Source organism: Ooceraea biroi, chromosome 3, assembly GCF_003672135.1.
Source record: "Ooceraea biroi isolate clonal line C1 chromosome 3, Obir_v5.4, whole genome shotgun sequence".
Taxonomy (NCBI): domain Eukaryota; kingdom Metazoa; phylum Arthropoda; class Insecta; order Hymenoptera; family Formicidae; genus Ooceraea; species Ooceraea biroi.
In genome coordinates this window covers 7741027-7753540 of record NC_039508.1, presented here as the reverse complement: position 1 = coordinate 7753540, position 12514 = coordinate 7741027, and the positions used below count along the sequence as shown (strand labels likewise).

General features: G+C 33.8%; 1 protein-coding gene across 1 annotated transcript in view; it reads right to left on the bottom strand.

Moving 5' to 3' along the window:
* The window catches only part of LOC113561695, a 16152-nt gene continuing 3638 nt past the window's right edge, over positions 1–12514 (bottom strand). The window contains exons 2-5 of the mRNA XM_026968522.1: positions 10318–10457; positions 2167–2411; positions 1477–2050; positions 1–1341 (exon numbers count right to left, since the gene is read on the bottom strand). Coding sequence (XP_026824323.1) covers positions 1192–1341; positions 1477–2050; positions 2167–2411; positions 10318–10457 — 1109 coding nt within the window. The 3' untranslated portion in view covers positions 1–1191. The remainder of the gene's footprint in view (positions 1342–1476; positions 2051–2166; positions 2412–10317; positions 10458–12514) is intronic.

The following is a 12514-nucleotide window of genomic DNA, read 5'->3' as shown; positions in this document are numbered from 1 at the left end:
TTTTTCAATTATAGCATATTTCTTTTCTGTTTCATTTAATCCCCTAGACGCATATGCTACTGACCTTCCTTCTTGCATCAAACAACACCCAATACCATTCTGAGAAGCATCCGTTTGAATCGTAACTTCCTTTGTAAAATCCAAACTCACCAATGTAATATTTTTATTAATTTCACCTTTAATAATGTTTAACGCATTCTCATGTACCTTCAACCACTGAAACTCTACATCTTTCTTTAATAATTCACACATCGAACTAACAATTTCACCTAACTTTGGTATAAACTTTCTTACATAATTAATTAACCCCAATAACTTTTGCAATTCTTTCTTACTTTTAGGTGCCTGTATTTCATTTATTGTTTTTATCCTATTATCAGCAAGATGCATCCCTTCTTTACTAAATATATGTCCCAAATACTTAACTTCACTTTGCCTATACTGCAACTTATTTTTATTAAATTTAACACCTCTCTCTCTAGCCCTATCCATAACCTCTTGTAAAATTCTATCATGCTCTTCTTTACTATCAGTAGCTACTATCATATCAAAATTAATTTTTATACCTTTAATATCTCCAAAATTTTTAACATTTATTTTTTGAAAATATTCTGGTGCTATCTTAATACCAAATGGTAATCTTGTAAATCTATAACATCCAAACGGAGTCGAAAATGTCATATATTTACTCGACTCACTGTCTAACTTCACCTGGTAAAATCCATCTTTAAAATCTATTACTGTAAAAAACTTTTCCACTCAACTCACTACTAACTTCCTCAAAACTAGGAATTTCATAAAATTCTCTTTCAATACACTTATTCAAATCCTGTGGATCTAAACATAACCGCAAAGTTTTATCTGGTTTTTCTATTATAACTAAAGGATTTACCCATTCACTGGCACCATCAACTTTAACAATAACTCCTTCTTTTTCTAAACTATCGAGTTTTAACTTCAACCTCTGCTTTATAGCCAACGGTACACGTCTACATGGTACGGCAAAAGGAACACTGTTTTTCTTTAATTTAATTTTGCAAATATCCTTAAATGTGCCCAGTCCTTTAAACACATCATTATTTAACTGTATAAATTTTTCCTTATCATTCAACGTCTTAATACTATTCGTATCTTTAATATAATTCAATTTGCGAGTGCTCAGTAAACCCAATATTGACCTAACCTTTAAACCTATAACAAAAATTCTAATATTTCACTTTTATCTACATTCTTACATCTTAAATTAACCGTTCCTATTGGTGTGATCTTCGTCCCTCCATATGCTTGCAATACGATGTGTGTTTTCTGCAACCGTTGATCTTTAACTATTGACTTATACTCCTGAAATGTTATTATATTAACCTCAGAGCCCGTGTCTATCTTGAAGTTTACTAGTTTTCCCTCAACTATTATGGTTTCCGTCCACACTGATTTATGCTAATTTGTTAACTCTCCCACTTTTACTATACTGCTTACATAAAAATTTTCACCTTCTAACTCAACGTCGCTGCTCCTCGATATATCCTTGACATCTTTAATTTTAGCTTTACACATGCTGTTGAAGTGATTCATTTTCTCACACTTATAACAAGTCTTCCCGAAAGCTGGACACTCTCTGACTCCATGGACTTTACCACACTTGCTGCATTTAAACTGTCTTCTGCTTTTCTCATCGTCTTTTAAATCTTCACTCTTCTCATTACCTCTACTCTCCTGCCTCTTTTTCTTGATAAAATCAACTGCAATCTCTTCTTTATTTCGGACACTACGCAACTGCTTCTTTGTGGCCTCAAAGTTTCTGCATACTTCTATTGCATTTTCTAAAGTGGTGTTTTGCGTGGTCAGTAGTTTTTCCTGTACTTTCACATCATTTACACCCAGTATTATTCTGTCTACTAATATCGTATCTTCTTGGTCAGCATATTCGCGAGACTGTATCAGTTTCTTTAGATCGCCTAAAAACTGATCAAATGGCTCCTCCGTCCCTTGACTGCGATTATTAAACACGAATCGTTCATACGTTCTGTTTTTCCTCGGTGCACAATAATTTTAAAACGCATGTACTACAGCCTCATACGTATTCTTTTGCACCTCAGTTAACCGGAATGTATTGTATGTTTCAATGCCCGCACTGCCTATTGTGTTTAATAAGATGGCAATTTTAACCTTGTCGAGCCTCGATCCTTTTCCGTAGCAGTTAAATATAACTCCAAACTTTGATAAAATCTCTTGAAATTTTCACTGAGATTCCCATCAAAGCTCATCGATTCCGGCAATCTTCCAGCACCTTCCATTATGTATTTCGGCGTCGTATAGATTATATTAATTTCTTGCAATTGATCCAATGTATTGACCGTCGTACTATACGTTAATAGTTCTTCCTCGACTGCGCCATGTAATAAGCGAGACCTCTTGTTGTTGTTACAATATTTATTTATAGTATTGCAACACAATATATTACTTCGTTATACAAAAGATTACTTCGTAATACAAGGAAGAACTAAAACTATCTAGTATGGCGTCTTCAACCAAGATTGCTCGCACACACACTAGTGGCGCCACTTATACTTACTACACCTATCATTAGTTAATGAAAAATATTCAATGTAATATTCGTAACATCAATTAAAAATTGATTGTATCAATGAATTTTAAGTTAATGAACGTCATTCATTGATACTACGAACATTTTTTTCAGTGTAATAATTGTTTTCATATTTAGAGAAAGAGAGTTTTGATGATTTTTATAATAAATATTATTTTAAACTTCTTGTTGCGTATAATAGAGTATGCATGGAAAACATTTGGATAAAATATTAACACTGAATTGTTTCGAGGTACTTGGCTAGTTAACTACCCAGAAAACGCAGAATATAACTGTTACGTAACACAGAAGTAACACGTAATATAACGGCTGTTACATGTAATTAACATTGAGGTTACATAATTTTCTCTAATAACTACAATATAATAATGTTTTAAAACCGTTATATCGCAATGTTATTTATTGGTTATACCAATATAAGAGTAATATAACTTGAACATAACACGTTATATTACAAGTGCTATGTTATCATTACTTTAATGTAATATAATATGTTATATATAAATGTTATATTCATGTTATATTATATCTATGTGAAGTGCTTGTGCGTGGACGAAGATCAAGAAAGTTATATTACTCAAATGTAATACACTGGTAAGTGCATAAATATTATAAAGGAGGTGAATAAGTAAAAAATTGATGAATGATAGTAGCATTATTTTTCGATCGCAAGGACAAGTGACGCATTGTGAATCGGTCCAAACGAATAACCCCGCCATTTTCTGCCATTTCCGATTGGACACGAGATCGTGGTTGCGAGTTGCGACGGTTCTGAGAGCTTTAATAGAAGGTAATCTTCTTTCATTCTTACATAATAAATATTTATTATTATAAATATATATCATGAAATTAATAAAGCCAACGGAAATATTGTAGCATATATTTTTTATAATATTTGTATATTTCGCATTATAACGTTGTTGGATTATTTGAGGTTATGTAATGTACAAAACCTCAAATGTGGATCACTTGTACACAATTATAAAGTTTACATTTACAATTTTGTAAAACAATGTAATCCATTATTTGCTTTTGCTAACGGGGCAGCGCAAGAGCAGTAGGATGCATAACACAATGCTACGTATTGAAATGACTGATTTAATAAGAAAATACACTGCTTTTAGTAATACTGACTTATCAAAACGAAAACTAAATATATATGTAAAAAAACACGACTTGACTCGTTCGCGCTCTTGTACGTTCGTGCTCGCTCGTACGTAACGAACCGAAAAACCAAAAACTTCGCGTCGCTCTAACCACACGCATGCGCAGCATATGTATAGCAAACTCAAACGTATTATTATATACTTCTAACAGCTTTGTTGCAGATTCGTTTGAGAAATCGGACCGCAATTGCAATTTTGCAATGTTTATGAGATGTTTTCATCTGTCAGATGAAATACGTCTGAAATATTTCTGAAACGTTTTCGTACTGTATGGGAGATAAAACTATTTTTAAACTATAAATAGTAAAAATGTTTAAATAGAATATTAGTTTCCTACAAATAATTCTTTTGACACTTAAATAATTATCTTATAACTATAATGAAATAAATGATCGATTCTGGCATCGTCTCGATGGCATCGTCTATATGACACTAATAAAAGCTATATAGACCCTGCGGATGTATTTTATGTGATTTTCGTGAATATTAACATCAAAAAAACGAAAAAGTTGGTTTATGGTTTTTTTCATACTGTTGCACCACGGATACATGGCTGTTGATTTTGTGATAGGTAGGTTTGTAGTAGAGCATTGTATAGAAAAAAATTTATGATTGTCGCTCTAAGGGAACATGTCGAAAAAAATTTTTCAAAACTTTAATATTTTTTAAAAATTTTAATTTCGCGCCAAAATCCAGTTGATATATAGTCCTTTATTGGTCTTGAGGCCCTGCATCTACCAGTATTTTTATAAATAAATATCTCTAAACACCACTGAGATATTCGCAAAAATCATGAAATCACATTTATTAACATAACTTCTAAAAAAAGTGATTCCCATGTTTGAAACTTGGTGTACTTAAATCTCATATAGGGAGCTAACTTTGAGCCAAGTGTCATCAAAATTTACGCCTGGGGCCGATTCACCCTTCATACCCTGCTAGAGCCTTTGTCCAGTTAAACGGGGTGGTAGGAAATATGGACCAATCTGAAAATCGATAAAAGAAAGTGAGTAAAGGTACGAAAGACAATTCCTTAACTTACTAATGTGGGTACATTTATTACTTACGATTCGGTTCCCTATTACTCCTGCCCACACATTTATCGTCCAGCGATATTGAAATCCGCACACCCGAACGACGTGCGGATTTTCTTCCGCCCGGTACAAAAAGTTTCTGCTATTGAACACACCATTCGTTGTGAAAGTCGCTTCATCGGTAAATAAAATGCGGTCGGGGAAGTTATTATTTCGCCGACACTGAGCGAGAAATCCTGTATTTTGCCGACTATTAAGATTTATCGTTTTATAACTCGAAAACTTTAAATAAAAATAATAGAAATACCTTCACAAAAATAGATGCGTTGTTCTTCATCTCTTGGCAACAGTTGTTCTCGCTGATAGTGATACGAGTGCAATCCGTTTCAGCGTAGAATACGGTGCACCACGTTTCGCGAGAGACCCAGCATCTCAGCCACACGGCGTACGCTGTTCTGAGGATTTTCCTCGAAGGTTCTCAGAATTCTCTCCTCATCGTTTACCCGAATATGTTCTGGGCACCAGCGTTTCGTCGATGTAATAACAGATTACCAGTTTCTGCGGCACGTTGAACACATCTCATAATTGTCTTATTGTCGGGATATCGTTCACGAATCACAAAGTTCTCTGCGTAAACACGAGCCGCTGCATTAGCGTTTTCTCCCGCTGTTCCGTACGCAATAATCATATTGGTGTATTCTCGTGCAGTATACTCCGCCATTTTTTGGGCAGTTTCTAAGATTTTTGAGAAATACGCAAGTCGGATACCGAACACGTACTGCAGTGATGTGCGGACGCAACAACAAGAAACAAACGAGAAGACCCGATTCTCGGATACGGAAGGTCTTCATGATCTATACAATAATATTTTGACGAAGATTTGAGTTGTTTTTCTCTCTCAGTTCTGTCTTCGCTGCTTTGTAAAACGGTGCGGTTTTGATTTTCTCGACTTTCAGATATGTTATCCAATTTGTTTTGACAACATACATTGTAATAGACATGTAAGTGTACTTTCACGATTTGATCATATTTTTTGATGGTTTTCATGAGATATTTAATTGTTTGCAGTTTGGACTATTGTATTTATGAAAGGCTCATTGGATTTTATTGTACACTTGATAAGGGTCAGAAGCATGACCGAAACGTTGTGATTTTTTAATAAACGTCAACATATTGCCAGGAATTGGTCGTTCAACTATTTATTACTGTGTATATCAACCACTGGCGAAGAATAAGTGATCTTGTTTGTTCTATTGTTTTTATTTAAAGTTTTCGAGTTATAAAACGATAAATCTTAATAGTCGGCAAAATACAGGATTTCTCGCTCAGTGTCGGCGAAATAATAACTTCCCCGACCGCATTTTATTTACCGATGAAGCGACTTTCACAACGAATGGTGTGTTCAATAGCAGAAACTTTTTGTACCGGGCGGAAGAAAATCCGCACGTCGTTCGGGTGTGCGGATTTCAATATCGCTGGACGATAAATGTGTGGGCAGGAGTAATAGGGAACCGAATCGTAAGTAATAAATGTACCCACATTAGTAAGTTAAGGAATTGTCTTTCGTACCTTTACTCACTTTCTTTTATCGATTTTCAGATTGGTCCATATTTCCTACCACCCCGTTTAACTGGACAAAGGCTCTAGCAGGGTATGAAGGGTGAATCGGCCCCAGGCGTAAATTTTGATGACACTTGGCTCAAAGTTAGCTCCCTATATGAGATTTAAGTACACCAAGTTTCAAACATGGGAATCACTTTTTTTAGAAGTTATGTTAATAAATGTGATTTCATGATTTTTGCGAATATCTCAGTGGTGTTTAGAGATATTTATTTATAAAAATACTGGTAGATGCAGGGCCTCAAGACCAATAAAGGACTATATATCAACTGGATTTTGGCGCGAAATTAAAATTTTTAAAAAATATTAAAGTTTTGAAAAATTTTTTTCGACATGTTCCCTTAGAGCGACAATCATAAATTTTTTTCTATACAATGCTCTACTACAAACCTACCTATCACAAAATCAACAGCCATGTATCCGTGGTGCAACAGTATGAAAAAAACCATAAACCAACTTTTTCGTTTTTTTGATGTTAATATTCACGAAAATCACATAAAATACATCCGCAGGGTCTATATAGCTTTTATTAGTGTCATATAGACGATGCCATCGAGACGATGCCAGAATCGATCATTTATTTCATTATAGTTATAAGATAATTATTTAAGTGTCAAAAGAATTATTTGTAGGAAACTAATATTCTATTTAAACATTTTTACTATTTATAGTTTAAAAATAGTTTTATCTCCCATACAGTACGAAAACGTTTCAGAAATATTTCAGACGTATTTCATCTGACAGATGAAAACATCTCATAAACATTGCAAAATTGCAATTGCGGTCCGATTTCTCAAACGAATCTGCAACAAAGCTGTTAGAAGTATATAATAATACGTTTGAGTTTGCTATACATATGCTGCGCATGCGTGTGGTTAGAGCGACGCGAAGTTTTTGGTTTTTCGGTTCGTTACGTACGAGCGAGCACGAACGTACAAGAGCGCGAACGAGTCAAGTCGTGTTTTTTTACATATATATTTAGTTTTCGTTTTGATAAGTCAGTATTACTAAAAGCAGTGTATTTTCTTATTAAATCAGTCATTTCAATACGTAGCATTGTGTTATGCATCCTACTGCTCTTGCGCTGCCCCGTTAGCAAAAGCAAATAATGGATTACATTGTTTTACAAAATTGTAAATGTAAACTTTATAATTGTGTACAAGTGATCCACATTTGAGGTTTTGTACATTACATAACCTCAAATAATCCAACAACGTTATAATGCGAAATATACAAATATTATAAAAAATATATGCTACAATATTTCCGTTGGCTTTATTAATTTCATGATATATATTTATAATAATAAATATTTATTATGTAAGAATGAAAGAAGATTACCTTCTATTAAAGCTCTCAGAACCGTCGCAACTCGCAACCACGATCTCGTGTCCAATCGGAAATGGCAGAAAATGGCGGGGTTATTCGTTTGGACCGATTCACAATGCGTCACTTGTCCTTGCGATCGAAAAATAATGCTACTATCATTCATCAATTTTTTACTTATTCACCTCCTTTATAATATTTATGCACTTACCAGTGTATTACATTTGAGTAATATAACTTTCTTGATCTTCGTCCACGCACAAGCACTTCACATAGATATAATATAACATGAATATAACATTTATATATAACATATTATATTACATTAAAGTAATGATAACATAGCACTTGTAATATAACGTGTTATGTTCAAGTTATATTACTCTTATATTGGTATAACCAATAAATAACATTGCGATATAACGGTTTTAAAACATTATTATATTGTAGTTATTAGAGAAAATTATGTAACCTCAATGTTAATTACATGTAACAGCCGTTATATTACGTGTTACTTCTGTGTTACGTAACAGTTATATTCTGCGTTTTCTGGGTAGTTAACTAGCCAAGTACCTCGAAACAATTCAGTGTTAATATTTTATCCAAATGTTTTCCATGCATACTCTATTATACGCAACAAGAAGTTTAAAATAATATTTATTATAAAAATCATCAAAACTCTCTTTCTCCAGCCAAATCATTAGTAATATGTATAAAAGGTCACGCAGGATACATTAATAAAACGCAGGATAAGCAATAGAATAACTTTCCCAGAAATTCACAACACGTTACGTACAAATGAATCATTTAAAAACCGGACTCAACCTGAACATTATATTGGCAATTCTATTATGGGAGAAGTTATCTATTGGAATGGTTTCCCAAATCCCGCTGGACTGCATGCACCTTGTTTGTTTAGGTGTCATGAAACGTTTGTTACAATTGTGGCTGAAAGGAAAGAAACATGTTAGATTATTAGCAAAAGATATTGATTCTGTTTCGCAATACTTGATCACTATTAAGTATTGCATTCCATCAGAATTTATACGAAAGCCCAGACATTTATTTGAAGTAGACAGATGGAAAGCTACGGAATTCCGTCAATTTTTACTATACACTGGTATGGTAGTAATGAAATCAATATTACCTTCAAATTATTATGATCATTTTCTTTCCCTTTGTGTTGCGATAAGAATAATGGCTGATCCACAATTATGCATTACATTCAACACTTACGCAAGTTCATTATTAGAATGGTTTGTTTCTAACTATGAAACTCTGTATGGTGAAGAATATCTATCATATAATGTTCATAATCTTATTCATTTGGCACATGATGTACTAAATTATGATTGTATAGAGAATTTTAGTTGTTTTAAATACGAGAATTATATGCAAAAAATCAAGAAGAAACTACATCAATGTGGAAACCCTTTACAGGAATTGTCGAATCGGGTGTTTGAGGAATTACAGTATCCAGTTGCACAGTGTAACAAAGTACAATATCCATTTGTTGTTTACACGAAAAATAAAATAAAATATCATATGTGCAATTTGAAAATTTAAAAATTTCAATCAACGAAGTTGATAAATGTGCTATACGCCAAGACAATTCTGTCGTTTTATTTTAGATACATTTCAAAAAGTGCGCGAATTATTTTGTTGCGCACAACGTTTTTCAAATCCCAATAGTTTTTTTTACTGCACCATGTTCTTCGGAAAGACTTGGCATATTTGTAATCACAAACACAACTGTGTCAAGTGTTATAACAGTTGCAATGACAAACATCAAAAGAAAATGTTTACAACTTTATATGAAAACGAATATTTCGTCGACCAAAACTGGCAGTATATTAACTATTCACAAAAACGCAACATTTCGACTTTTACTCCGGTCCTTATTAAGCGATTAACATCTTCTAAAATATACACATGCAATTAAACATTTCAAAAAATCAAATTATACAAATGTAAAACTTACGCCATGAAAAAGATATTAGAAAGCTGTGAGACAGCAACAGACTCGCGAGAAACACGTCATTGAACGGTGGCAGTCAACATAGGTATAGCTATGAAACCTTTGTTATGTTCGTTATTGTTATTGTTAATCGAAAGTCTCTCGTCAGGATTGTTATTGTCATTTCTTCTATGTACAATCTTTTTTCGTCTCATTTTTATGTGTCTTTCCAATAGAGTCAAGAGGATAGCTGTTGTTAATTAGGATAGATTTAACCAAGTCGATGTTAGCGTCATGAATCTCTTATCAGAGAGCAAAATCGCTCTGTCAATTAAACTAGTTATGACATTGATTTTATGATGTAATGGGTTGTTGCCAAAGAAGTTTATGTATCGTCCCGAGAAAGTCGGCTTCCTGTACCAATTGGTGATAAGGACATCGTCCTCTAGAATAACTGTTACATCGAGAAAATTAAGACAGTTGTTACATTCTAATTCTAATGTGAATTTCAGTCTAGGATGATAAGCATTGAACTTGTCAAGCCATATTGAATCTTATTTGTTGGTAAGATGGTAAATATGTCATCAACGTATCTGTGAAATATCTCACATCAAATCCCAAGTTCCCGATGCAACTAGTCTCGAGGTCATCAAGCACCATATCAGCCAGAATCGGCGAAAGCGGTGAGCTCATTGGGCTACCAAATATCTGTTGGTAATATTGTCCATCGAACACAAAACAAGTTGAATCTAAAATCAAATTGATGGCATATAAAAACTGATCAATATTAAACTTTGTGCTGGCTGTAATGTGTCTCCATTTCTTTTCTATCGCCGCGACGAAATATTCGTTTTCATATTTATTTCCTGGCTGACTTCAAAGTTTTATTATATTATATTCACACCAAAGACCTAGATATGGTGTTTTTCTATCACATGGACGGATGTTTTGAGAACATTTATCAACTCTATGGACATGAAATGATGATGCTGTTTAAGTTATGGATCAGAACCAAGTTAAAGATATGCACAGCGAGACAACAACTACGATTTTTACTTCGCTACCGAAGCTGTGGTATCTTACCTCCGCATATACAACGACACCGATTCTACACCTTGTTTAACAGCAATTTCGTAATAAAAGGTTTGACAAGGTCAAGCTCCGCTTCCAGAGGTCGATATTATCTTTGGAGATTAAAGACGTTAATTGTAGGTTGAAGTTTCTTATTATAGAGTCAAGAATGTAGTTCATAAACTTTGTTCATATGTACCTACTAACATTATAAAAGACTTTTTTAAACGGAATGAGGTTTGGCTTAGGAAACAAGAGACTCATATCAGGAGGAAACTTATTAACAAATTCAACTATATTCATTTTAAATATAACTCTGCCAGCGGAATTTTTTACGGACTGACAGAAGTAAGTGGATAGTCAATGTTAGTGACTGTGATTTTCCTGTTGATGTTATGAATTTATTAAGTATGGGTGGCAAGTTTGGATTGCCTTTTAATAACAATAATAACTACGATAAGATGAATCTGGTTATGGATGTAATAAAAAATTTTGAATGCTCAGATTTCAGAGTTTGACGACTTTATCAATGAAACTCGTTTACATATATCAAATTCGTTACATAGATTTTTTAACAATAAACAACGTACATCGGCATTTGATAGATATATCAACAACGCATACAAGAATTGTAGAATATTTTTAAAGAATAATAATAATTTAATGATTACGCGAGCAGACAAGGGACAAGTTACTGTTGTGATGAACAAGAGTCGTTATAGAGAACAAATGAACGAGATGTTGAGTGACACTACCACGTATTTAAAATTTAACAAAGATCCGAATAAGAATTTAACTAACAAGATGAATGATCTTATAAAATTGTGGTCCTCTCTCGGTATCATCGATCAACAAACATACAAATATTTAAGAACTACTAACAGCAATATTAGTCGGTGCTATGGTCTACCTAAGATACATAAGCCCGAGGTTCCTTTGCGAATCAAGAGACACGGTAGTGTCTCGCGCCAAGTATACGCGCAGCGAGACCGCACCGTGACTATTTTACGCGAAGCGACGCTTTCGCAGACACTCAGTTTATTAGATCTCAATAACCACTGAACGATCAACTTCTAAGTAGGCTCAATGGATAGCTTGGGGTCGAATTATATAATAAAAGTGTTTTTATTTTTCTTGTACGTGCCCTACGAGCGGTGATATGGCGATGCAAAGTCTGAAATTGGAAAATTTCATTTAAGAAACGTTGTTATTGTCATCATCATCGTTTGTACAGTTCGTTCTTTTTCGTCGAGATGGCAGCAGCTCCGTTTATACTGTAGGGATTTGGTGACATTATATTTACACTTTTGGTACTACACCGTATTACACTTTTAGTTGAGTTGTCTATCTAGACTTTATATACTCCTAGTTACTTTTAACTTCCTTGGTGCGAAGTTTCGCCTTTGTTAGTTAGTTATTTAGTTACTGTTACACGACACAGTTCTTCGGAAACCTCCGAACCACACACAAGCTTATACGAGTGTACGCGAGTGATACCAATAAAATTATCATTAACCACCACGTTGAGTCTTTATTAAATCTCCACTCGTGCCAACGCTACAATACCGACCGGCGGAGATGCTGTTGGTATATCCTTATACAATACAGGTCTTATTTTAATATTTTTACTATATAGGGTATCTCACTCTATCGTATTGTTATTATATTAGGAGTTGATTTAGTTTTGAGGGTTTTGCAACAGATGGCTGTAGTGTCAGTTTGTTCCAATAGCTAT